Source organism: Scylla paramamosain, chromosome 18 (genome assembly GCF_035594125.1).
Source record: "Scylla paramamosain isolate STU-SP2022 chromosome 18, ASM3559412v1, whole genome shotgun sequence".
In the NCBI taxonomy this organism is placed as follows: Eukaryota; Metazoa; Arthropoda; class Malacostraca; order Decapoda; family Portunidae; genus Scylla; species Scylla paramamosain.
In genome coordinates, this window is record NC_087168.1 from 11,949,375 (window position 1) to 11,977,302 (window position 27,928).

Sequence of the window (27,928 nt, forward strand, 5' to 3'; positions counted from 1 at the left end):
TAGAGGCCGTAGGAGGGTAATTTGGAAATCTAAGCTTTATGCCAGACTCTATTAGATGCCTTTGATATGTTTAAGCTAAGGCAACAGGGAAAGTTTGACCATAATACCTAAAAGAGGATGACCAAGACTCACTAAGGAAAACCAGATCAACAGTAGAGCGGCCACGACGGAATACAAAGTGATTTATATAAGGTTGTGAAATGATAGAGAATGGATTAAAAAACTTCAGAGAGGCAGTGTAAGCGCTATCAGAAACATCCATGATGCCATGAAGGAGCATTTGGCATTAGAACTGGTGCTATGTGGCAACTTTATCAATTACAGTTATTATGGCTTATGATTTAGTCTTATATTTTAATACTTATTTTACATTATTATAGTGTAGTATGAGACTAGTTGCTGCATAGTATTGGAAAGGGAAAGATATTTGTAGATTCTTGATGTGTAGGGGTTGCTGGGACACGAGGGTATGTAGCCAAGGAGGAGCAGTGCTTGATGGGCACTCATGTACCACTGTTATTTATTTATTTATTTATTTATTTTATTATTATTTATTTATTTATTTATTTTTATTTTTTGTGTGTAGGAGGGGCACTGGCCAAGGGCAACAAAATCCAATAAAAAATAAATAATAAATAAATAAAAGCCCACTGAGATGACAGTCCCAGAAAAGGGTTCAAAGCGGTAGTCAAAAATTAAAGGATAAGTGTCTTGAAACCTCCCTCTTGAAGGAATTCAAGTCATAGGAAGGTGGAAATACAGAAGCAGGCAGGGAGTTCCAGAGTTTACCAGAGAAAGGGATGAATGATTGAGAATACTGGTTAACTCTTGCATTAGAGAGGTGGACAGAATAGGAGTGAGAGAAAGAAAAAATGTCTTGTGCAGCGATGCCGCGGGAGGAGGGGAGGCATGCAGTTAGCAAGATCAGAAGAGCAGTTAGCATGAAAATAGTGGTAGAAGACAGCTAGAGATGCAACATTGCGATGATAAGAGAGAGGCTGAAGATAGAGGAGAGGAGTTGATGAGACGAAAAGCTTTTGACTTCACCCTGTCTAGAAGAGCGGTATGAGTGGAACCCCCCCCAGACATGTGAAGAATACTCCATGCATGGATGGATAAGGCCCTTGTTGCCGCCAGTTGCTCGCTTCACACAAAACTACAGCACCTAATAACACACACACGCTTCACTCAAAATTCAAAATTATCATGGTGACTACTAACACCAGCCTCGTTGTCTCCATCTGGGGAGGAGACCACAAATGTCCCCAGGTCGGAATGTTCTTCTGATATCGACCCTAATATAAGTGTCTTGACACCCTCCTCAACTTTTTCATCATTAACTTCTGCAACATTCGCGGTCAAAGATCTAATTTTCAGTCTGTAGAACACCACCTCTCTACTAAACCTCATCTTTTCCTCACTGAAACACAAGGTGTCTAAGGCAACTGACATTAGCCCCTTTTCTGTTCCCTCCTCCAGAAATGTAAAGTTCGTGAAGGATGTGCTACAAACTAAAGAGGCGGTGCCACATGATGAGAGGTGCGTGGAATGTTTTGACATCCCTTGATTGAGGAAGGCCACCAGCACCATTATAGCCCTGAGCTTCTTTGTTTATTTTTTGTCATTATTATTTTATCATTATTATTTTTATTATTTTGTTGTTATTTAATTTAATTTTATTTTGTTTTTTGCTTTTATCATTTATTATTCGCGTTATTATTATTATTATTATTATTATTATTATTATTATTATTATTATTATTATTATTATTATTATCATTATTATTATTAATATTAATATTATTATTATTATCATTATAACTATTTATTTATTTTTACTGTGTTGATACTTTTTTTCGTAATACGGATACTACATACATAAGTTATTATTTGACTTAATAATCCATAATAAAGTAAAACAAAATATATGGTTATGTTCATTTACCGCTGCTGTCCTCCAAACTTAAAAACCCTCACTACTATTCCCCTTCGTATAATCCTTATACCTTCCTTGCTGGCAACAAGAAGTAAAGGCTTGCCTTTAAATTCCTTGCTGGCAACTGTGGCGGCGATCAGCTGGATGCGGCAGCGTGTGAATGTGGCGGCCCGAGCAAACAGTTTCAGATAACCACAGCTGAAAAACACGCGGTGAGAGACGCCACCTAATACCGTGTGTGCCGTACAGATCTTCCGTCAGTACGTATGTTTGAAGATGGATTTTGCAACTGACGTATGCATGAAGATGGATTTTGCAGATCATGATGAACATGTATGGTGCATGTTAGATAACGTGCCTGCTGGAGGGTGAGTGTTGCTTGCTTGCCGGGCAGCTCTTCACTGTTTTCTCCAAGGTGTGGTTGTTGCAACATACACGTTTGTTATGTATCAATTTGTAGGTTTGCATGTTCTATCATTGTTATTGTCTTAATGTTTTAGTAATGTAATGTTAGCACCTTCCCCCCCTTCCCTCCCCACCTGGCAAGACCTCCCAAACCTCTCCCAACCCTCAGGGAGCTCTTAATAGTGCTCACAAGACCCCTTCAAGGTTGATTAACCAAACCCCATACCCTTGCTTCCATATCAAATGTATTTTTTGCCAAAATCACCTATATACAGTACATCACATAATTATCATCCTCAGCAACAGTAGCAGCATGCCTTGCCCTCATGATTCTGCAGCTGAACAAAGCCCCCAATGGTCAAGGAGGGTTAAGCCATACACCATGCCCTGCTGGCTTATGGCATTTTGCCATGTCACAACTTCATGGCTTTTTTGGGGGGGAGGGGGGGTTGGAGGAACAGCAGTTTTATACAACAAATGTACCTTCATTACCTTATTTCTCTCAGTGTTTAACAAGCTTTGAAAATTGGTAGGAAAGTGAGGTTTTATTGTGAGGAAAGAAAATATTTGGAAACACTAAACAAGGAAGCTTTGATGGCCATCCCCCATGGAGCTTTTCCAAATGGCTTGATGACTGCCATGTGACAGTAAGAAGCTTTTCAAAACTAAGTTAAAAGTTTAACCTTCCAACCCTTCAGGCCTTTTCCTTAAGTCATGCTAATTGCTCTGTGTGTGTGTGTGTGTGTGTGTGTGTCAGTCTCTTGCTGTCAGCTAATTGCCATGCTTCAATCTTGGTCATGTCAGATTCTTTTGATGAAAAATTCTAGTTTTCCCTTCTGAATCTTGGTCATCATCTCTTAACTGATTTTGGTGAAACCTTTGCTCTCACCTTATACTAACCAACAGATTTTTATATACTTTGATCTAAATCTTTAATTTTTTAAGCTTCTCTCATTTGGTTTCTGTCCATCTCTCACAGCATCTTCATCTTGGATTTCCATTCTGGCTGCTCTCTTGCTGCATTGGTGGACAGTCGCTATTCTTCATCAAAACATTAATAGTGGTGATCCACAGGCCTATGTCCTATCACCTGTCCTATTGCTGTTATTCAGAATTTATTCTCTCAATCAAATTTTTTTGTCCTACACACCCTTATGCTGATAACTCTACCCTATATTTTGTATTGTCATTTGTCAGACACTCATCTCAACATGAATTAAACTGCTCACATTGAAGTGCAATAAAACACTTCACTCTGCTCTTTCTATTATCTCAGAATAGGTAGGGCAAGGGCAGTACCTCAAAAACTGTTCCTTCTATCCTTTTATCCACTCAACACAGCTTTCCAGTCAACTGTCTCTTCAGTGACACTCACCTACCTCCCTCCTCTATACTAAGCATAATTGCACTCTACTTCACTAAAAATCTCAATTGGAAATCTAACATCTCTCCTCAGCTTTGAAGTTAGGTGTTGTGTCACCTCCACCAATACTTTTCCTCCTCCCAGTTGCTTCCCACATATGTTAGATTCAAATCACAGCCCTCCTAAGCAGAGTGGAGTCAAAAGCTTTTCATTTCATCAATTCCTTCTTTTTAACAAACGGTCTTGATTCTCTTATTGACCGCTACGGTGTTGCATTGCTTACTGTTTTGCACAGTTATTGCTCTTCTGAACTTGCTAACTGTATGCTTCCCCTAACTCCTGCATCATCATTGCACAAGACTTATTATCACTGCAATTCTACCCTTCTCTAATGTAAGAGCTAACTTGTAAACTCTGGCATTCTCTTCTTGCTTTTTGTAGTGTTTCCTCCCTACAGCTTGAACTATTTCAAGAGAGGAATATCATAACACCTCAATAAGTAACTGGGCCACTCCTTTTAATTCCACTACTTCTGACTTTCTAGGGAACAGCATATTTTGTAAGCTTTGTTTTCTCTCTCTCTCTCTCTCTCTCTCTCTCTCTCTCTCTCTCTCTCTCTCTCTCTCTCTCTCTCTCTCTCTCTCTCTCTCTCTCTCTCTCTCTCTCTCTCTCTCTCTCTCTCTCTCTCTCTCTCTCTCTCTTTTCAGACACACACACACACAGTGCAGAGGAGAAAGGGGAAACTTGATTGTAATATATAAAGCATATGAGGGAGTAGAGGAGGTGGACCAGAGCGACTTAATGGTCTGGGATACATGGGACACTAGAGGACATGGGAAGAGGCTGAAGAGGAGTGCTTGTAGAAGAGACATCAAAAAGTATAGTTTCCCATATAGAAGTATTGATGTATGGAACAGTCTGGATGAGGAGATAGTAAATGCAGAAAGTATACATGGATTCAAGGTTAAGTTGGATATTAAAAGATATGGAGATGGGACAGCACGAGCATACCTCTTTTCCCATAAAGCACAACTAGGTAAGTACACACACACACACACACACACACACACACACACACACACACACACACACACACACACACACACACACACACACACACACACACACACACATACACACACAGAGCTCCACTCCATTTCCAGTCACACCAGAGCCACCAGCCAACATTTTTGACTCAGACTCTGAGTGACAAAGAAAAGTTCACTAGTAGTACAGTGCATAATGTTATATTAGCTCTTATGTGACCAGTGTGTTGTGTAACAGTTAAGTGAGCTCTTAAGTGAACACTAAGTGTTTAGTTGTGTATGTTAAGTGAGTTCTTAAGTGACCAGTTAATGCATCGTGTACAGTATGTAATAACAAAATATGCTATAAATACCTATCTTGGGACGATAATGTGTTTATAATGTGCTAAAAATATGCTGTAGATAACAATAAACATATACACATACGAGTATGTACATAAAAACTGGTCAAAGACATATGTTGTCAAACAAACTGAACTTTTGGATAAACTATCAGTCACCTTGCCCCATATACTTTGGTTTATGGAGGTTTTAATGTATGTATGTGTGTGTGTGTGTGTGTGTGTGTGTGTGTGTGTGTGTGCATGTGTGTGTGTGTGTGTGTGTATATATATATATATATATATATATATATATATATATATATATATATATATATATATATATATATATATATATATATATATATATATATATATATATATATATATATATATGTGTGTGTGTGTGTGTGTGTGTGTGTGTGTGTGTGTGTGTGTGTGTGTGTGTGTGTGTGTGTGTGTGTGTGTGTGTGTGTGTGTGTGTGTGTGTTTGTTTGTGTTTACCTGGTTGTATTGTACTGGGCACAAACTTAAGCTCATTTTGTCATGTCTCCATAACCATATTTATCCAGTTTCTCTTTAAACATGTGTACACTGTTTGCCACAACCACCTTTTCCTTCAGATCATTGCAGATTTCAGTAGTTCAATTTAAGAAGCTGTATTTCTTTATGTTGCTTGAACATCAACACTTTATTTTCTTCCCATGCCCCCTCATCTGTCTCTCTCCCTCCTCCATCTGTGATACCAAGTCATTTCTCTCTATTCTTTCTATATTGTTTACTAATTTGTACATTGTTATTAGGTCTCCTCTTTCTCTTCTCTCCTATAGTGTTGGTAATCCCATCTCTTCAAGTCTTTCTTCATGGCTTAAGTCTTTTAATTATGGTACCATCTTTGTCACTATCCTCTGTATTCTTTCCAGTTTCTGTATATCTTTTTTTCTATGTGGAGCCCAAACTACTGCTGCGTATTCCAATATAGGTTGTATCATAATCTTCATAATTTCTTTATCTAAATAGTTAAATGCCATCCTAATGTTTGTTGACAAGCTGTATATAGAGCCAAATATTTTATTTATGTGTCTTTCAGGTGATAGTGTGTCCTGGATCATTACTCCCCAATTTTTTTTTTCATTACTTTTTGTAATTATATCTCCTTCCATTTTGTAATTCCATGAAGGTCTCTTTTTACTTTTTCCTATTTCCAGCACATGGCATTTTCTGGCATTAAATTTTAGTTTCCATCTTTGGCTCCATGCATGTATCTTGTCAGTATCCTTTTGTAACTCTTTGCAGTGATTTTCATCCTTTATTATTTTCAGCAAAAAGGTTTACATAAGTATTTAGATCCTTTGTCATATAATTTACATATATTTGAAATGTAATACGTGCCAACACTAATCCTTGCAGTACCCCATTTGTCACTTCACGCCAGCCTGAATTAGTGTCTCTGATTACTGTTCTCATTTCTCTCCCTTGTAAATAATCCTCCATCCATCTCAATGTTACTCTTTTTAGTCCTCCTCCATTCTCTAACTTCCACATAAGGCTTTTGTGGGGAACTTTATCAAATGCTTTTTTTAAGATCCAGGTATACTGCATCAACCCATCCATCCCTCTCTTGCACTCCATCCATTACTCTTGTATAAAAGCTCAGTAGATCTCCCTTTTCTGAACCCAAATTGCTTTTCTGTAATTATCTTTTCATCTAAATATTGCACCCATCTCTCTTTAATTACAATTTCACAAAGTTTACTTATAGTACTTGTTAGTGACACTGGTCTATAATTTAATAGTTTCATTTTATTTCCCCTTTTGTATATTGGGACTATGTTAGCTCTTTTCCATTCCCTTGGTACTTTTCCCTCTTTCAACGAGCAGTTGATTATATCCCATATGGGTTCCTTCATTTGTTCTCTACATTCTTTTAATATCCATCCATTTACTTGATATAGTGCCATAGCTATTCTAACATCCAGCTCTTCCAGCAGTTTCTTGATTTCTTGTCTCTACTTGTATCTGCAGTATTCCCTCATTCTGTGATACCACTTTCAGTGCCACAAAATCGGTTTCCTTTGTAAACACAGAATGAAAACTCATTAATTAGTTCACTCATCTCAGTAGTTTCATAAATTCTTCCTTCTCTTTTTAACTTGTTTATGTCATTCCTATGTTTCATATTTTCACTGTATTCTTTCCAGTTTCTGTATATCTTTTTTTCTTCTGTAGAAGAGTTTGGGCTCATCCTTGCATTTTCCTACTATGTCACTTTCAAAATTTCTTTCTTCTTCTCTTCTTCTTATACCATATTCATTCCTTGTCTTTCTGTATTCCCTAGTATTTCTGTTCAGTTGTCTCATCATCTTCTTTCATGCCCTGTCTTTTTTGTTTTGTTTTGCTTTTACACACCTGGCATTATACCATTCATGCTTCCCAATTTTCACTTTATAATTTAGTACAAACTATTGCACCCCCTCTTTATACTTGCTCAAAAATATCTCATATTTTTCTTGCACTACTTTACCTTCAAATAGCTTGTTCCAGTTAACTTTTTCCATAAAATTTATTAAACTCTGCAAAGCTTCCCTTTTGCCTTTGTTCTGTCTCTCATTATTAAATAGTTTTTTTCCTGTGCAATACTGTTTCCTCCTGTAGTACTGATTCTATTGTCATATGATCACTTCTTCCCATTTGACTCAGATAATGTATACTTGGTCTACTTTCTGGGGTTTTCATAAACACTAAGTCCAACTATGATAGTTCTTCTCTTCTGCATCTTGTAGGCTCATTCACCCACTGTCTCATTGTATTCTTCTTCATGTATGCATAAGTTCTTCGCTGCATGACCCAAAATTTTTTCACTTTCGTATCCTCCCAGTTAATTCCTTAACTGATGGAGTTGCCTAATAAGAGCACTTCATTACTTTTTCTTATCATTTCCTCTATTCTATTTCTTTCTAGTTGCATAGTTTTATATCTATTGGTCTCCCATGCATTAATTTTTTATGCTATGTACATCACAATAACTTTCCTTTTTTTTACTTCCTTTGATCTTAATCACAATACTCAAAGTTTCTGCCATTCCATCACCATATTCCACTTCCTCAACAACAATATCCTCTTTTACCAGTATTGTCACTCCTCCTCCCTTTCCTTTTCTGTCTCTCCTCCAAATGCTATATCCTTTCTTTGCAAATCCTATCTTTATTTCCTCTTTTAGTTTGGTTTCCATTAAACATACCACATTTGATTTATTTTTCTTTAGGTAGTCTTTAAGTTCCAGTAGGCTTGACACCAAACCATCAATATTTGTGTACATAATTTTTAAGTTTCTGCTTGGTGACCTTTCGTGGCATCTTTATGCCACCATTTCCTCACTTTCATGTCCACAACTTTCCAAACGAATCCCCTTGCTTGATCCTGTATTCTCTCCTTGTCTTTTGACTGTGCCTCTACTCTCAGTTTACTTCTTTCTTCCGAGTTTTCCACCATCTGGCTATGACTACAGAGTCACTCTCAAACTAAATTTATCTGTGCTGTATACCTTTCACCCAACTCCTCTGACTATAAGAAATTCTTTGACTACTTAACTTCCAAAGTGAAGCACATTCTGACCCTCTTCCCTTTTGCAGAGATCTCCATTCTTGAAGACTTCAATGTTCACCACCAGCTTTGGCTTTCCTCTCCCTTCACTGACCATCCTGGTGAACTAGCCTTCAACTTTGCTGTCCTCCACGACCTAGAACAATTGGTGCAACACCCTACTCGTATTCCTGATTGTCTTGGAGATACACCCAACATTCTTGACCTTTTCCTGACCTCTAATCCTTCTGCTTATGCTGTCACCCTTTCTTCTCCATTGGGCTCCTCCGATCACAATCTCATATCTGTATCTTGTCCTATTGCTCCAATCCCTCCTCAGGATCCCCCTAAGTGAAGGTGCCTCAGGTGATTTGCCTCTGCTAGTTGGGGGACCTGAGGAAGTATTTTGCTGATTTTCCTTGGAATGATTACTGCTTCTGTGTCAGAGACCCGTCTTTGTGTGCTGAGCACATAACAGAGGTGATAGTGTCTGGCATGGAGGCATACATTCCTCACGCTTTTTCTTGTCCTAAACCTTCTAAACCTTGGTTTAACACAGCTTGTTCTCGTGCTATACATGATAGAGAGGTGGCCCACAAAAGGTACTTAAGCCTTCCATCACCAGAATCTCATGCACTTTATTTTTCTGCCTGGAACCATGCCAAGTCTGTTCTTCAATTAGCCAAAAATTCCTTCATTAACAGAAAGTGTCAAAACCTTTCAAGATCTAACTCCCCTCGTGACTTCTGGCATCTAGTCAAAAATATCTCCAATAACTTTGCTTCTTCTTTCCCTCCTTTATTTCAACCAGATGGCACCACTGCTATCACATCTATTTCTAAAGCTGAACTCTTCGATCAAACCTTTGCTAAAAACTCTTCCTTGGACGATTCTGGGCTTGTTCCTCCCTCTCCTCCACCCTCTGACTACTTCATGCCACTTATTAAAATTCTTCACAATGATATTTTCCATGCCCTTGCTGGCCTAAACCCTTAGAAGGCTTATGGACCTGATGGGGTCCCTCCTATTGTTCTCCGAAACTGTGCCTCCGTGCTTGCACCTTGCCTAGTCAAACTCTTTCAGCTCTGTCTGTCAACATCTACCTTTCCTTCTTGCTGGAAGTTTGCCTACATTCAACCTGTTCCTAAAAAGGGTGACCATTCTAATCCCTCAAACTACCATCCTATTGCTTTAATTTCCTGCCTATCTAAAGTTTTTGAATCTATCCTCAACAGGAAGATTCTTAAACATTTATCACTTCACAACCTTCTATCTGATCGCCAGTACGGGTTCCGTCAAGGCCGCTCTACTGGTGATCTTCTGGCTCTCCTTACTGAGTCTTAGTCATCCTCCTTTAGAGATTTTGGTGAAACTTTTGTTGTTGCCTTGGACATATCAAATGCTTTTGATAGAGTCTGGCACAAAGCTTTGATTTCCAAACTACTCTCCTACGGTTTCTATCCTTCTCTCTGTAACTTCATCTCAAGTTTCCTTTCTGACCGTTCTATTGCTGCTGTGGTAGACAGTCACTGTTCTTCTCTTAAATCTATTAACAGTGGTGTTCCTCAGGGTTCTGTCCTGTCACCCACTCTCTTCTCATTCATTAATGATCTAAACCAAACTTCTTGTCCTATCCACTCCTACACTGATAATACCACCCTGCACTTTTCACGTCTTTTCATAGACGTCCCAACCCTTCAGGAGGGAAATATTTCACGCAGGAAAGCCACAGAACGCTTGACTTCTGATCTTTCTAAAATTTCTGATTGGGGCAGAGCAAACTTGGTATTGTTCAGTGCCTCAAAAACTCAATTCCTCCATCTATCAACTCGACACAGTCTTCGTGACAACTATCCCCTCTTCTTCGATGACACTCAACTGTCCCCCTCTCCTACACTGAACATCCTTGGTCTGTCTTTTACTCATAATATGAACTGGAAACTTCACATCTCATCTCTAGCTAAAACAGCTTCTATGAAGTTGGGTGTTCTGAGACGTCTCCGCCAGTTTTTCTCACCCCCGCCCCCAGCTGCTAACTCTGTACAAGGGACTTATCTGTCCATGTATGGAGTATGCTTCACATGCCTTGGGGGGGGGGGGGGCGGTTCCACTCATACTGCTCTTCTAGACAGGGTGGAATCAAAAGCTTTTTGTCTCATCAACTCCTCTCCTCTAACTGACTGTTTTCAGCCTCTCTCTCACCGCCGCAATGTTGCATCTCTAGCTGTCTTCTACCGCTATTTTCATGCTAACTCCTCTTCAGATCTTACTAACTGCATGCCTCCCCTCCTCCCGTGGCCTCGCTGCACACAACTTTCTTCTTTCTCTCACCCCTATTCTGTCCACCTCTCTAATGCAAGAGTGAACCAGTATTCTCAATCATTTATCACTTTCTCTGGTAAACTTTGGAACTCCCTGCCTGCTTCTATATTTTCACCTTCCTATGACTTGAATTCCTTCAAGAGGGAGGTTTCAAGACACTTATTCATCAATTTTTTGACTACTGCTTTGACCCCTGTATGGGACTGGCATTTCAGTGGACATTTTTTTTATTGGATTTTTGTTTCCCTTGGCCAGTGTCCTTCCTACATAAAAAAAAAAAAATCATTTCTTTTATTCATATTCTCCACATTCCTTCTACTTTTGCCAATTTTCCTGTTCTTTGTAACACATGTTCCACTGTTGTTTGTGACATGAATCTTATTTTCATTGGTCTTGTGTCATTTTCATCATACTTTCCAATCCTGTAAACCTCTTCAATTTGTTCAACTACCTCTCCTTCTCCCACCACTTTTGCTATAATTTCCTTAGCCCCTTTTTGCCTCTTCTTTCTCTCTAGCTATTTTCAATGGTCGGTTCTTCTCCTTGATCCCAAATATTACCACACACATCTTTCTCAGTACCATGTCTCTTACAAGATTACTTTTTTCCTTTATTATTTTAATCACTTGCTTTTCCATCATCTTTATTTCTTTAAATTATTTTTTTAAACCTTTTGAAAAAATTAATTTTAAAATTTCTTTTTCCCATATTACTCCTCAATTTATTTGAAAATTATAGCTAATTTATTTTCAATTTTTGAACCATCTTCAAGAATTTTTAATTTTTCATGTCCTTATTGTCTCTCCTGTTGGTGTTGCTTATTATCTCCTTCATATCCACCTTTTGTTGTTGTTCTCTCTCTTTCCAACTTTTTACTTTCCTCTGTCACAAGCTCTTTTACTTTCTTAACCTTAATTCTCTCTCTCTCTCTCTCTCTCTCTCTCTCTCTCTCTCTCTCTCTCTCTCTCTCTCTCTCTCTCTCTCTCTCTCTCTCTCTCTCTCTCTCTCTCTCTCTCTCTCTCTCTCTCTCTCTCTCTCTCTCTCTCTCTCTCTCTCTCTCTCTCTCTCTCTCTCTCTCTCTCTCTCTCTCTCTCTCTCTCTCTCTCTCTCTCTCTCTCTCTCTCTCTCTCTCTCTCTCTCTCTCTCTCTCTCTCTCTCTCTCTCTCTCTCTCTCTCTTGTAAAGCTTTCTTTAACTCCTTGTTCTCTTCCTTGAGTTTCTTGATTTCTTCACAGTATTTCTTGTTTAAGCCCACTGTTTTTGTCACCTCTTCTCTGAGTTCTTTCTTTTCTTTTTCTCTCTCCATGTCCCTCTTCTTCATCTCTGTTTTATCACTGGATATCTTTTTTGCATTGTCATCACCTACCTCTCTCTCTCTTCCTTCCACATCTTTATTATTGCTGCTAAGTTATGTATTTCTTCTCATTTTCACATTTTCTTCTTCAATACATTCATTTATTTGTATGAGCTACACTAAGGTCCTCTTCCTTGAAACCTTCAAAAATATTTGCCGTTCTGGCCACCATCTTCCCTGTTGATATCACTGAATGTTTACCTTTCACTACTGTCCCATTAGACCCTTTCAGCCACTTCCTGATTTACACTTCACTTCCTCTGCACTCACATATCACACAATTCCTTATAATGGAGACAGGACTCAAGTTGGGTCCCCCTGTACAACCAAAACCTAGGTAAATCCTTGGAGCTGCTGTGGATGTGTCCAGTCAGCTGGGCAGTGTGTATTAACTTCTTTTAAATCTTGTAATACTTTTTCTTTCTAGACAGTAAATTTGTTTTTTTACCATAACTGCATACTCATATTATTGAATAGTACTGAGTTTTATTCATGCATTCTTTCTCTTTTTTTAGAGGGTTTAGGAGTTACAAACCAACCTTAGGAAAAGAATTGCAAGCTTGAATCAAAATGTTGCTAAAACTCAGAAGATTTTTCAAGAAACATCCACTGATGAAGGACATGATTTCTTTTGGTGGGATGTATGTTGGGGCAGAATGGACACAACAGACCATGCTGAAGAGGATGAGTGTAAGTTGGTAGTACATGGAATTACATTTTACATACAATAAGCCCTCTGTAAATTGGATCAATTGTGGGGAAATACTGTCCAAAATAGTCTGAGGTCTGAGGTATCCAAACTTTAAAGCATTGCTAGTGTTACCCACCTGAAATACAGTATTGAACTAGTCCTTAAAGGTTACAATTATCACTTATTAGGAGGAGGCAGTAGACACCTGCCGAAACGATAATTACTCCCAGTGAGGTCTAAAGCACTGTTCAGGGGGTGCTGTGAACTTATCATTAAACCCAGCTGTGACCTCACTGAACGTTTCCCTTTGTGTCTCACAACACAAGGGGGTAGTCACAACCTGCCCTCTAAAGACAACTCTCTTCCTCCACACAAAACTACAAGCACCTAATAACACACACACCCTTCACTCCAAAAATTTTAAAATCATGGCGACTCCTACACCAGCCTCGGAGTCCCCATCTGGGGAGGGGACCATAAATGTCCCCAGGTCGGACTGCCTTTCCGTCGACGACCCTAAGTGTCTTGACACCCCCCTCAACTTTTTCTTCATTAACTTCTGCAACATTCGCGGTCTAAGATCTAATTTTCAATCTGTAGAACACCACCTCTCCTCTTCTAAACCTCATCTTCTTTTCCTCACTGAAACTCAGGTGTCTGAGGCAACTGACAGTAGCCCCTTTTCTGTTCCCTCCTACTTTCTCTATCCTCATTTTCGATCCAAAGCTGGATGCTGCGTTTATGTGCGCAATGACTTAACCTGCTCTCGTGCCCACGCTCTTGAATCTTCCGAGTTTTCCACCATCTGGCTACGACTACAGAGTCATTCTCATACTAAATTTATCTGTGCTGTATACTCTCTCCTAACTCCTCTGACTATAAGAAATTCTTTGACTACTTAACTTCCAAAGTGGAGCACATTCTGACCCTCTTCCCTTTTGCAGAGATCTCCATTCTTGGAGACTTCAATGTTCACCACCAGCTTTGGCTTTCCTCTCCCTTCACTGACCATCCTGGTGAACTAGCCTACAACTTTGCTATCCTCCATGACCTAGAGCAATTGGTGCAACACCCTACTCGTATTCCTGACCGTCTTGGAGATACGCCCAACATTCTTGACCTTTTCCTGACCTCTAATCCTTCTGCTTATGCTGTCACCCTTTCTTCTCCGTTGGGCTCCTCCGATCACAATCTCATATCTTTATCTTGTCCTATCACTCCAATCCCTCCTCAGGATCCCCCTAAGCGAAGGTGCCTCTGGCGTTTTGCCTCTGCTAGTTGGGGGGACCTGAGGCGGTATTTTTCTGATTTTCCTTGGAATGACTACTGCTTCCGTGTCAGAGACCCGTCTTTGTGTGCTGAGCGCATAACAGAGGTGATAGTGTCTGGCATGGAGGCGTACATTCCTCACTCTTTTTCTCGTCCTAAACCTTCTAAACCTTGGTTTAACACAGCTTGTTCTCGTGCTATACATGATAGAGAGGTGGCCCACAAAAGGTACTTAAGCCTTCCTTCACCAGAATCTCATGCACTTTATATTTCTGCCCGGAACCATGCCAAGTCTGTTCTCCAACTAGCCAAAAACTCCTTCATTAACAGAAAATGTCAAAACCTTTCAAGATCTAACTCCCCTCGTCATTTCTGGCATCTAGCCAAAAATATCTCCAATAACTTTGCTTCTTCTTCTTTCCCTCCTCTACTTCAACCAGATGGCACCACTGCTATCACATCTATTTCTAAAGCTGAACTCTTTGCTCAAACCTTTGCTAAAAACTCTACCTTGGACGATTCTGGGCTTGTTCCTCCCTCTCCTCCACCCTCTGACTACTTCATGCCTCGTATTAAAATTCTTCGTAATGATGTTTTCCATGCCCTCGCTGGCCTAAACCCTCAGAAGGCTTATGGACCTGATGGGGTCCCTCCTATTGTTCTCCGAAACTGTGCCTCCGTGCTTGCACCTTGCCTAGTCAAACTCTTTCAGCTCTGTCTGTCAACATCTACCTTTCCTTCTTGCTGGAAGTTTGCCTACATTCAACCTGTTCCTAAAGGGTGACCGCTCTAATCCCTCAAACTACCGTCCTATTGCTTTAATTTCCTGCTTATCTAAAGTTTTTGAATCTATCCTCAACAGGAAGATTCTTAAACATCTATCACTTCACAACCTTCTATCTGATCGCCAGTATGGGTTCCGTCAAGGCCGCTCTACTGGTGATCTTCTGGCTTTCCTTACTGAGTCTTGGTCATCCTCTTTTAGAGACTTTGGTGAAACTTTTGCTGTTGCCTTGGACATATCAAAAGCCTTTGATAGAGTCTGGCACAAAGCTTTGATTTCCAAACTACCCTCCTACGGTTTCTATCCTTCTCTCTGTAACTTCATCTCAAGTTTCCTTTCTGACCGTTCTATTGCTGCTGTGGTAGACGGTCACTGTTCTTCTCCTAAATCTATTAACAGTGGTGTTCCTCAGGGTTCTGTCCTGTCACCCACTCTCTTCTTATTATTCATTAATGATCTTCTAAACCAAACTTCTTGTCCTATCCACTCCTATGCTGATGATACCACCCTGCACTTTTCCACGTCTTTTCATAGACGTCCAACCCTTCAGGAGGTAAACATATCACGCAGGGAAGCCACAGAACGCCTGACTTCTGATCTTTCTAAAATTTCTGATTGGGGCAGAGCAAACTTGGTATTGTTCAATGCCTCAAAAACTCAATTCCTCCATCTATCAACTCGACACAATCTTCCAGACAACTATCCCCTCTTCTTCAATGACACTCAACTATCCCCCTCTTCTACACTGAACATCCTTGGTCTGTCCTTTACTTATAATCTGAACTGGAAACTTCACATCTCATCTCTAGCTAAAACAGCTTCTATGAAGTTAGGTGTTCTGAGACGTCTCCGCCAGTTTTTCTCACCCCCCAGCTGCTAACTCTGTACAAGGGCCTTATCCGTCCATGTATGGAGTATGCTTCACATGTCTGCGGGGGTTCCACTCATACTGCTGTTCTAGACAGGGTGGAATCAAAAGCTTTTCGTCTCATCAACTCCTCTCCTCTAACTGACTGTCTTCAGCCTCTCTCTCACCGCCGCAATGTTGCATCTCTAGCTGTCTTCTACCGCTATTTTCATGCTAACTGCTCTTCTGATCTTGCTAACTGCATGCCTCCCCTCCTTCCGCGGCCTCGCTGCACAAGACTTTCATCTTTCTCTCACTCCTATTCTGTCCACCTCTCTAACGCAAGAGTTAACCAGTATTCTCAATCATTCATCCCTTTCTCTGGTAAACTCTGGAATTCCTTGCCTGCTTCTGTATTTCCACCTTCCTATGACTTGAATTCCTTCAAGAGGGGAGGTTTCAAGACACTTATCCACCAATTTTTGACCACTGCTTTGACCCTTTTAGGGACTGGCATTTCAGTGGGGATTTTTTTTATTAGATTTTTGTTGCCCTTGGCCAGTATCCTTCCTACATAAAAAAAAAAAAAAAAAAAAAAAACTAACTGACCATGTCCACTTACCACCAAAAGTGGACTTGTACACAACTGGCACCTCAGGTGTATTATTATTATTATTATTATTATTATTATTATTATTATTATTATTATTATTATTATTATTATTATTATTATCATTATTGTTGTTGATATGCATTATGTAGGCATTGCAGCATGATATGAATTTAAGCTCAGAAAAGGACAGTCTCAGATTGTTATTTTTATATATTGGAAAAATGTATTTATGGATTTGAAAATGGATAAACTGTTCATAAAAAGAAAAACCTGGCAGTCTTGTCTGTGAGTATGGGTGATGTAGATAATCTGTTTTTTAGAATTATATAATCTAGATTTCTATCTAAATTATATTCCTTGATTAAACTTTTATTCATCTATTGAATTTATAAATATAAATGTCTAGGACTGTGAAAGCATCTGATTGATCTGATATCAGAAATATAAATATCCAGTTTATAGAGGATTTACTGTATGTATACATATGTAAATATAAATCTTCAATGTCTGACATCTTCACATTTAAATTACATATTGTTCTTGTACGTATTTTATTACTGCATGGTATTTCCTGACAGCTAAGCTATTCCACATTTTGTAAATGATATGAAACATTGTGATATGAAACATCAGGAAGTACAGTACCAATCAGTGTATTAAAAATAGCACTGCTTTGGGGTTTCAGGCCCTTGGGGCTTATTCCATAGTGATGTCTTTACTACATGCACAAGTACTGGTACTACAGTTTTGTAAAACCACACAACCCACTCTCTATCCATGCTTACTACCCTCTCTTTCTTACAACTAAATATTCATGATTCTTTCATCTTTGCATACTTGAATTTTTTTCTTGCTTATGCACTAGTACAAATTTTGTGATATTATTATTGAAAGGTAACGAGCACACTTCTTGAAATGATTATATTAACGAAATTGATTTTCTCTCTCTCTCTCTCTCTCTCTCTCTCTCTCTCTCTCTCTCTCTCTCTCTCTCTCTCTCTCTCTCTCTCTCTCTCTCTCTCTCTCTCTCTCTCTCTCTCTCTCTCTCTCTCTCTCTCTCTCTCTCTCTCTCTCTCTCTCTCTCTCTCTCTCTCTCTCTCTCTCTCTCTCTCTCTCTCTCTCTCTCTCTCTCTCTCTCTCTCTCTCTCTCTCTCTCTCTCTCTCTCTCTCTCTCTCTCTCTCTCTCTCTCTCTCTCTCTCTCTCTCTCTCTCTCTCTCTCTCTCTCTCTCTCTCTCTCTCTCTCTCTCTCTCTCTCTCTCTCTCTCTCTCTCTCTCTCTCTCTCTCTCTCTCTCTCTCTCTCTCTCTCTCTCTCTCTCTCTCTCTCTCTCTCTCTCTCTCTCTCTCTCTCTCTCTCTCTCTCTCTCTCTCTCTCTCTCTCTCTCTCTCTCTCTCTCTCTCTCTCTCTCTCTCTCTCTCTCTCTCTCTCTCTCTCTCTCTCTCTCTCTCTCTCTCTCTCTCTCTCTCTCTCTCTCTCTCTCTCTCTCTCTCTCTCTCTCTCTCTCTCTCTCTCTCTCTCTCTCTCTCTCTCTCTCTCTCTCTCTCTCTCTCTCTCTCTCTCTCTCTCTCTCTCTCTCTCTCTCTCTCTCTCTCTCTCTCTCTCTCTCTCTCTCTCTCTCTCTCTCTCTCTCTCTCTCTCTCTCTCTCTCTCTCTCTCTCTCTCTCTCTCTCTCTCTCTCTCTCTCTCTCTCTCTCTCTCTCTCTCTCTCTCTCTCTCTCTCTCTCTCTCTCTCTCTCTCTCTCTCTCTCTCTCTCTCTCTCTCTCTCTCTCTCTCTCTCTCTCTCTCTCTCTCTCTCTCTTGCCTTTTCCCCACAGAAAGTTGATCAAGATCCCAAATATGACAAGGAGGCTTTTGCTCGTTACAGCTTCTATGGGTTTATTTGGTATCCAGTTATTTACCATTATTGGTGAGTTTAAGTAAACATTTTTTTTCCATTGGAAACACCTTATGCACTATCTATCAGTCCATCTTTCTCCAGGAATATCATCCAAGCGGTGGCCATGACAGAAGAGCCTCCACCTCTCCCTATCCAGACATTTCCTTTGTGTCTGTTCAAATGCTTGGCCTTTACTAGTGCCTCTTTCACACAAGAGCCTTAAAAATGCATTATTGGCAACTAATGAGTGGCAGTAGGCTCTTGATTGGCCATTGACATGTTCACTCAGTCAACCCCCTTTGTTTCACAGCAGCAGGCTGCAGTCTTTTGCCTCCTCCGAACTTCAATAATGTAAATGTAGACAATGACTTACAAATTTACATTACTTATTCAATCAAGACATTGGCCACATACAATATACTTTTTATGATTATTCATTTATTTATTTTTGCTACTTTATTGAATATTTTTATTTTTCATTTTATTTGTTTATTTTACTGTATTTTATTTATTTATTTATTTTATTTTATTATATTATATTATATTGTTTTTTTTTTATGCTGAATATATATAGGAACAGTTCAATATTGTGATAGAGTATAAATAAAGACAACTTCAAAAACCCTATATAATGTGCAGCAAACTTTATGCACCAGTCTTGATAGCTGGTACCATATGTATATAGACAATTTTAAAATTTGGACACCTCTTAGTAAGGCTGCTGCCATCTTAGAGTTAATGCAATTTTTTTTTGTCTTAGTTCTTTGATCAGCACCTCCTTCCACTCACTCTCACACTTCACTCACATTTCAATTCATGCAGTCAATCATTCTGGAAACCTTCATATGTGTCTCATGCACTCATGTTACATTAGTCCATTGCTTCCCAACATCTGCTTCTACCTCTCTCCTTTTCTTAGCTGCATTCATTCCATTCACATTGAGGCCATGCTCAGTACTATCCTACTCTTCCTCTTCTTGGGCAAGGTAGAGTACCCTCTCCACTCATAGTTGTGTTGTCATCCACACAAAAGGGCCACTGGCAGCTGGCAGAGTAGTGCAGTGTTCCCTCAGATGGACACAGGTTGCCAAATTACTGACTAAAAGCTATTGAAAATAAACTCAAGTCTTATACAAAACTGAGTCATGAAGCTAAAAATTTGATATAAAAGAGGGCACAAAAGTATGAACTAAAATAGATTAAAAGGAAAAAAAAAAAATCCTGCTGGTGGATACAGTACCTCCTCATATCAGTTCCACCCCACATGATGTACTGACAAGGTGCATCTTGAGAGGGTAGAGGTGAGCTTAAAAGTGAAATGAGAAACTGGTTTATTTAAAAATGGAGAATATGCACTTGGCAAAAATTTTATACCTATGTTAAAACACCAAAAAAAACAGGCCCCATGACTAACTTTATATATATATATATATATATATATATATATATATATATATATATATATATATATATATATATATATATATATATATATATATATATATATATATATATATATATATATATATATATATATATATAAACCACAAAATTGCAATGATTTATACTGATATTGAAAGTTCTTTTGTATAAATTAATGTTCATGATTTCATTTTATTTGTATTTTTTTTATTTATCTTTTATTATTTATTTATTTTATTTTGTTATTTTTTTCCTTCTATCAACCTAGTTATGTTTCAGGTTGTCATCCCTCTAAAAGGAAGGTGGTCAAGACCAGGCTTCTCACCTTGTCATGCTAGAACAAAGATACAGAGCAGGGGATCCTCACTCCCTATACTCTTTCCATTTTATTTGTCCTTTATGATAAGGAATACAATGCATTATTCTTCCAACCTGGCTGCTGAGTGTGTAACTAGGCCCTAACGTTTCCAAACTTTCAAAACTTTATGCATCTGTAGATGTATATTAGTGTATATATTGAGATTATATTGAGCATTAAACTTTGAAGTTTTTATTAAATATAGCTACTTTAATTTATGTTACAGGTTTATTTATTTATTTTTTTCAGATATACCCTAATGTCTGTACATACTTTATGCTTTGAAGCTTTCACTGTAGGTTTTTATATTCTCATTACTGTATGTACTAATGTTAACTCTGGTCTTATTGGTGAACTGCTTGAAGTTAACTATATTTTGAAAACATATGAATAGTGTCTGTGAGAGAAATGTTCATATAAATATTGTTCTCTTTTAAAATCACTGATAATATTGTATAAACAAAGTCATGTAGAATTTGATTATATTCAGGTGATGATATGCATTCAAATTATATTTTTTCTCATTCAGGTATCACATGAAATTCATCAGTTGATAAGATTCAATACACTTTGTAAGGTGTTCCATTATTTCACATAGCATAGAAACAGAACATTTTAAATTAGTTCTAAAACCATAAAATGTGTGTTATAAGAGGTGTGAATGACGTGCAGGTACCGATGGTTGGATGCCAGGTTTGTGGGAACCAGTGCTGTTGTGATTGGAAAGAAGCTGCTATTGGACCAGTTTGTAATGGAGCCTCCACTTCTAGCTTCATTTTATGTTGGTAAGGAACAAAACAGTTTTATTTCTAAAGAAAGTGGCTGCTTGTGGTAAAACTAACGAACTCTGAATAGGGTATCTATACCATTCCGTACAAGTTATATATATTTAACAGTATGATTGCAAGTGAGGGAGAGAACCAGAGAAAGAAGAAATATAGGAATATGAGTGGTAATGATAATAATTAGAGAGGAACATAACAGAAAAGAAAACAATAAAAGCAGGATTAAGGAGGATGAAAACCAGTGCTGGGAGGGAGACAGTTTTCTGTTCATGTGAGTGATGGAAAGAATTTTCCTGTACCACATTACAAGAAGGCTCTTCATTGGCAAAGCACAGGTTCACAGTAGCACAAGTTTAGTTTGTGTAAGTGTTTGCAGAGGTGCCAACTCTAGTAGTAAGGACAGAGAAACACTGCTGAGCATACAAATGTAGAAACTTTTAATTCAGTGATAAGATCATCATTCAGTAGGGTACACAACAATGCATGGTCATTATAGTGTACAACTGCAATAACACACTGGGATTTCAGTAAATATTTAATCAGAATAATGAACCCAAACAGGTATAACAAACTTGCCACTGGTGCAAGCACTAAAATTTTAGAATTTTAATAAAAATTCAATCAGAATAACTAACCAAAACTAGCAAGACAAACTTGCTATTCATGCTGGCATTGAAATTTTAATAAAAATTTAATTGGAATAACAAAATAAACCTCACAAGACTAACTTACCAGCTGTGCGAGCTACTGCTCACCTATCCACCACCTGTCCCTTCCTTTCCTCTCCCTTCTTTCATTTTGGTCTTGTCTCAAACCTCCCTCCCTGTCACCTCCCCTCCACCTTATCTGTCAGAGATAAGAGACAAGAGAATGAAACTCTCTCTCTCTCTCTCTCTCTCTCTCTCTCTCTCTCTCTCTCTCTCTCTCTCTCTCTCTCTCTCTCTCTCTCTCTCTCTCTCTCTCTCTCTCTCTCTCTCTCTCTCTCTCTCTCTCTCTCTCTCTCTCTCTCTCTCTCTCTCATTCATTCATTTTATGTCATTTTCACTTCATGGTTTCTCACTTGTATTTACATATTTCCATTTTCATTCTCAATCAGTCTCATTCTATTTAGCAATTTAGGATTGGCTTTACTTTCACACACACACACACGCACGCATGCACGCATTCACACACGCACGCACGCACACACACACACACACGCACGCATGCACGCACACACACACACATGCACGCACGCACGCACGCACGCACGCACGCACGCACGCACGTGCACACACACACACACACACATACACACACACACACACACACACACACACAGAGAGAGAGAGAGAGAGAGAGAGAGAGAGATCCAACTTAGGTGGGACTTACTGTATAATAAACCCTTGTTATGTTGGACCTCATTATATCAGATTTCACATTTATTGGACATGTGTGGCCTACAGACCATCCATCTGATTTATGGGACAAATGCTGGTAAATGAGGTGGAATGTCTGGCCAGCACTGGTGAGGGAGTAAGTGAAGGCAGGAGGGAGAGTGTAGGTGGTGGTGGTGAGCACACACCACACCCACCAGAGTTATGCTGTCTGCAATAATTATAGTATTATTATTATTATTTTCTAGTTCCCTGGAACCAATTAATTTTTTCCCATAGGTTCTTCAGTCACCATAACACACATTTACCATGATAAACACTACACTGGAATGAATCAAGTTTGTTGTCGCGTACATTACTGTGTCTGAGGATCAAGGTGAATTTAGATAAGATAATGAATATTCATCCGAATGAATATTGGTCGAACTATTTAGTTCGACTGGCAAATATATTCACACTATCTAAATAAAAACTAAACTAAAATTAGGTGTATATTGATGTTTGTGTCACCACCTCCCTCACCTTAGACACTTGATAGAAATACTAGAACTTATCGGAAGGCCTAATGAATTTTTAGCCACACAAACCAGTAGCCAGGGGAACAAAGTTCAGCACCTTGGATGTCAAAACCATAATGATTACCAGGTCTCAACATTGATTTAGGAGTCTTTGTAATACATTTGAAAGTGCATGAGTGACATTTGGGGGGAAATTGAATAAACCATGTCAAGAAATGGATGTAACAGAATAAGAAAATTAAGTGCAATTCAGAGTGAGTGAATGTCCATAAAGAAGTGAAGGTTCCTGTAGCAGGAAAATGAAAGTTGACAAGTCTCTGAAGGATTTTGAAAGTAAGTAGAGAGCTATAAACCCATAAATGTGAATCAGTGTAGATTTTTTTTTCTCATGGCTGCTCAGTTAGGAAGAGTTCCCAGTGGAGTCAAAACATTTGAGATTTATCTCAATAACTACTTGTTACAATGTAGCTGAGATGTGTAACTCCACTTTCAAGAATTTTTGTAGCCTAACAAAACAAGACATTTTGGTAGTTTTCTTTGTTATGTTTATGTTACCTTATTGTGTAGAAAAGGTAAGTTAAAAAAAAAAATTGTCATTACACATATGTCTCCTCCAACCACCTAATAGGTTTTCCTTTATCAGGTATGAGCGTAATGGAAAGACAGGAGGACATATTCAAAGAGTGCAAACAAAAATATATCCCAACATTTCTGGTAAGTAGATTACATTCATATTCACTGATAAGTTTATTTACATCATTGATTAAGCAAGTGATATGTGTGTCTGTGATTGTTTAATATACCTGTTTATGGATGGCTGTATGAGGAGGATGAAAGTTAAAGTAGGAAATGTTGGTGCAAGGCTGAAACATGATGGAGTGTTAAGAGATGAAGTAAGTAGCATGTCTGTTTGCAGATAACACTGAAGGGAACTTCAGAGAATGGTGGATCATCTCCATAGGGTGTGTGAAATGGAAACTGAAGGTGAATATAGGAAAAAGTAAGATGATGATGTTTGAGAGGAAAGAAGTGGAGGTGTACGACTCAGATGTTTTATGGGGTGAGCATGCTAGCTGTGAAAAGGTTATGGGAGGAAGCGAGTTACATTAAGTATTTGGGATTAGTGCATAGTAAACATGGGGAGATAAGACAAAGCAGGACTGTTGAAGGTAGCCAGGTCATAGGATCACTTGCAAGAGTTATGGAAGGGAGAAATGTGGATGTGGATGTAAAAAAAAATAATAAAAAATAAAATAAAATCATGGAATAGTATTTTCCAACTAACATTGATATTCCACAACACACATACACTCTTTTCTGCTGTGCCTTATTTCATGTCCAGAGACATGGGCATAAAATAGGCTACAACAATTGAGAGTGCATGCTTTAGAAATTAATTATATGAAAAATCATGTTGAGTGACAAGCTAGGAGGGTGAAAGCAATGAAAACGTATATGAGAGATTTGGTATGAGTTTCTGTGCAAGTGGAATGAATTGTGGATTGGTGGAATGAGTGAAAAGGAACACATTGAGATGGTATGTATAACTATATTAAGAGGATGAAGAGCAAAGAGTGTGTTTGTATATATTGTATATAAGCAAAGTTGAAGATACTAATAGGAGAGAAAGACCACTTGGTGGAAGAGTGGAGGATAGGGTAAAGGAGTATGGTATTTGAAAGAGGTGTTAGTAAAAGCCAAGTCCTTGAATAAGCAAGAATGGAATATCTGGATAGGGAGAGGTGGAGGCTCTACTGCTGGGGCATCCCTTGGAGGATGCTTTAGGAGGGAGTTAGATGTCAGAGATTGATTGACTAGCACAAAAACTTATAGAATACAAAACTAGAGCCAAGTACAAGAAGGGGCCACTGTCAGAAATGGTTATCATGAAAATGAGATATTGTACATCAAAACTGAAAATATCCAGTTTCTATTTATGAGACATGAGAGAATGTCATCAGCCTGTCAGCCATACTAGTAGGTAAATGACCTGAACCAAAGTCATTCATAAAACAAGCATCCATGTGGAAGTGCCACTGTGGACAAATAAACCTTCTTGTATTCAAGTTTATATACTGTAGTACTATGTTATTTGGTGTGAAGTAGATCAGGGATAATCAAGACAATATATATATGTATATTGACAATCACATTTACTAGCATTCTTACATATTTTATCTTCAAAGCTAGTATTAAATAGAGAACTGGTCTTCATTGATCTCACACTCTCAAGGTAGCAGACCAGGCTCACCTCTACTGCATTATGATAGACCCTTTCTTGCATCTAACCCAATCATTTGATGCAAGAAAACCTTCTGTTAAGATTCCATCTCCATTCATACACTCACAACAACAGTCTGTTCATCATTATCTTACACAATTTCTGTCCCTTCTGCCAAAGGCATCCTCTTTTGCATTTGAAGCTTTCTTCACAGTCTATCCATTTTGTTCATGGTCTTCCCTTATCCTTTCACATCAGATCCAATGATCTTTCATACCCATTGTTCTATTTTTACATTGTTTCTATATATATGTCCAGACCATCATAAATATTTTCCCATGTAAACTTCTTTTAGTAGTTATTTGAACTAACTGTTGTGTTACTTTAGATAAACCGTTGATTTTATATCTGAATGCTAGTGATTTTTCCTCATACCTTTCTTGTTTCATTCACTCTTAAATTCACCTCTGCAGCTTTTCCCCCATCCACGCATGCTTCCCTGTCATTGTGGACTTAGAACATGATGGCAAGTTTACACATTCTTGTTGTAGTAAGTGATACTGACTAAACTACTCACTGTCTTTCAGAGTGGCTGTGTGTTCTGGCTACCTGCAATGAGCATCAATTTCTGGCTGCTACCTAACTCTATGCGGGTAATTTTTTTGGGTGTTTGTAGCTTTATTTGGTGCAATTTTATATGTTGGTATAAAAAACAGTAGTCATAATGGCATGTATGATATTTGTCCTTAATATAATATTTGTTTACTGATTCTAGTATTACTCTCCAAATAAATTTTTGCAGTAAGAAAAAGAAGCAAACATATATGAGGGCCATTCAGAGGAATATTCCTAATTAAATAAGAAATAGAAAGAAAAGAAATTTAAAGTGTAAAAGGAGTGAAAGTAAGAGGAAAGTTTTAGAAGAAAATTGACCAATCCATAAAGAGGATAAAATGCTGTTTTGGAAATCATTACAAAAGGTAAGAGGAAAAGATTGGCACATATAATGCACAGTAGTAAGTAGTATTCTAAATGAGACAGCACAGAAGTTTCACTGTCTTCATCAAGCATCACTGGTCCATTGTTGAGTAGTCTTTTCTTACCCTTCTCAGTGAATCAGCACATTATGCCAAGCACTTGTAGTCCAACATTGCTGCCTCCATTGTGGTCTTCCTTTGTTGTACAAAATACTTTTCTTTATTTCCTGCTATTTTTCACTCCTTTCTTACATCCACTCCTGCAGCATTTCTTGCTACTTTCCATTGCAGCTTATTTGCTATTTACATCTGTTTTTTTTTAATTAGTCTTTTTTCCATCCCTGATGTACTTTTTCTTACATACTGTAATTTCCTTGTTAATCTTTCCATTACCTTCCCCATTCTTCCCACATTATTTTACAGACTTACTTAGTCTCCACATTTATTTTTTGTAATACCATGAATATGAATACTAGTTTCAGATTGTCTTATACTTAGCAAATTCCATTATATCCTATGTTGATGTGCTTTATTTAACTTGGTTCTTAATCCTTTGATCTTTGATGCCTCTAGAATTATTTCCAATAGATTTTTCTGTTGTCATGTATACACTTTTTAGTTTATTCTTTATCATTTTGTTCAACTTTCATATTTCTTATTACTAGGCTAAAGCTCTAAATACACAGCATTTATTGGTCTCATCCTTTGAGCAAGTTGGGCGAGTTTCCCAAGTTCTGTCTGTGCTTACCAAGTACTTTGTAATGCCATACAAAGTATATAGGATACAAAGTTTGTGTCCTATATTAGTGATATCGATGCATTTATTTGTGCTCATCGAACACAGTTCTTTCTCTTTTGATATATTTGTGCATACCAACTACTTTTTACAACTGACACACAATAAGGGATCATCCCCCTAGCATAGTTCCTGTGCCTTAGGACAGGGTTCTTCAAAGTTTAGGTCAGGACCCTGTACTGAGTAGCAAGATCTTGTTCATTGGGTTGCCAGATTGTGGACATACATATAAACATGTGTGTGTGTGTGTGAATGTGCACATGAATTGATTTTCACATCAAAGAAAGATACAATAGAATGGACATACAGGGTTGAGAAGGAGGTACATAAACCAGTCTGGGTCATGATGAAAAAAGTTTGAAGAACATTGCCATAGGAGATCAGTAGTAGACAGCAGTGCAGTATTTTATTATTTGAAGCTTGCCTCACAAAAAAATAAAAAAATAAATAAATAATAATAATAATAATAATAATAATAATAATAGTAATAATAATAATAATAATAGTAATAATAAACAAATAAATAATGAAAGTTAGGCTCTTGAGTGCATTGCTCCATGGTTGATTTTCATACTTGCATACATTCATTCAGATGAACCAGAGTTCGCTTCTAATAAACTCAACTCACGTACTGAGCACAAAAAATAAATAAGTAAATAAATTAAAAAATAAATAAATAAAAAAAAACAATTGAACTCTTGCCAGAATAGTAATGTATACAAATCCAACTTATGTTCCAAAAGGTTCATCTTAAGAGGGTAGTTTTTAGACATTTCTTTAATTTTGGTTAATCCTTCTGGTCCATTCTTTAGCTAAGGACTGGCATCTTCAATGGACACTTTCTAATCCTTTTAACACCCCTTGGCCAGTGCCCCCTCTTACATAAAATATCAAGATCTAGAAGAGAGTATTTGTCTAATTGCAGATGTGTCATGTTTGGCAAGTGCTTTTGTATTTTATGCATTTGTGCACTCATACATTTCTATCTACCTATTTATCTTTTTGACACCACACTCCTTTAAGGAGCATCCATAGTGAGGCCTTTCCAAACACTTATATTTTATGAT

General features: G+C 38.1%; 1 protein-coding gene across 10 annotated transcripts; it reads left to right on the forward strand.

Annotated features, from left to right (window-relative positions):
* Positions 1–1,999: 1,999 nt before the first annotated feature.
* LOC135109113 (mpv17-like protein) lies at positions 2,000–27,771 on the forward strand. Of its 10 annotated transcripts, none has more exons than XM_064020192.1 (7): positions 2,054–2,304; positions 12,843–13,017; positions 18,347–18,438; positions 20,861–20,973; positions 23,511–23,581; positions 23,784–23,851; positions 25,676–25,855. In XM_064020192.1, exons 2-6 carry the CDS (start codon positions 12,898–12,900, stop codon positions 23,826–23,828), a joined length of 441 nt encoding a protein of 146 aa, XP_063876262.1. In that variant the 5' UTR covers positions 2,054–2,304; positions 12,843–12,897; the 3' UTR covers positions 23,829–23,851; positions 25,676–25,855. The 10 variants fall into 10 exon arrangements, with proteins under 10 accessions (XP_063876257.1, XP_063876254.1, XP_063876255.1 ...); XM_064020191.1 differs by lacking the exon at positions 23,784–23,851 and adding an exon at positions 25,891–27,771 and having other exon boundaries at positions 2,056–2,304; positions 25,676–25,741; XM_064020187.1 differs by lacking the exon at positions 23,784–23,851 and having other exon boundaries at positions 2,000–2,148.
* The last annotated feature ends 157 nt before the right edge of the window (positions 27,772–27,928 follow it).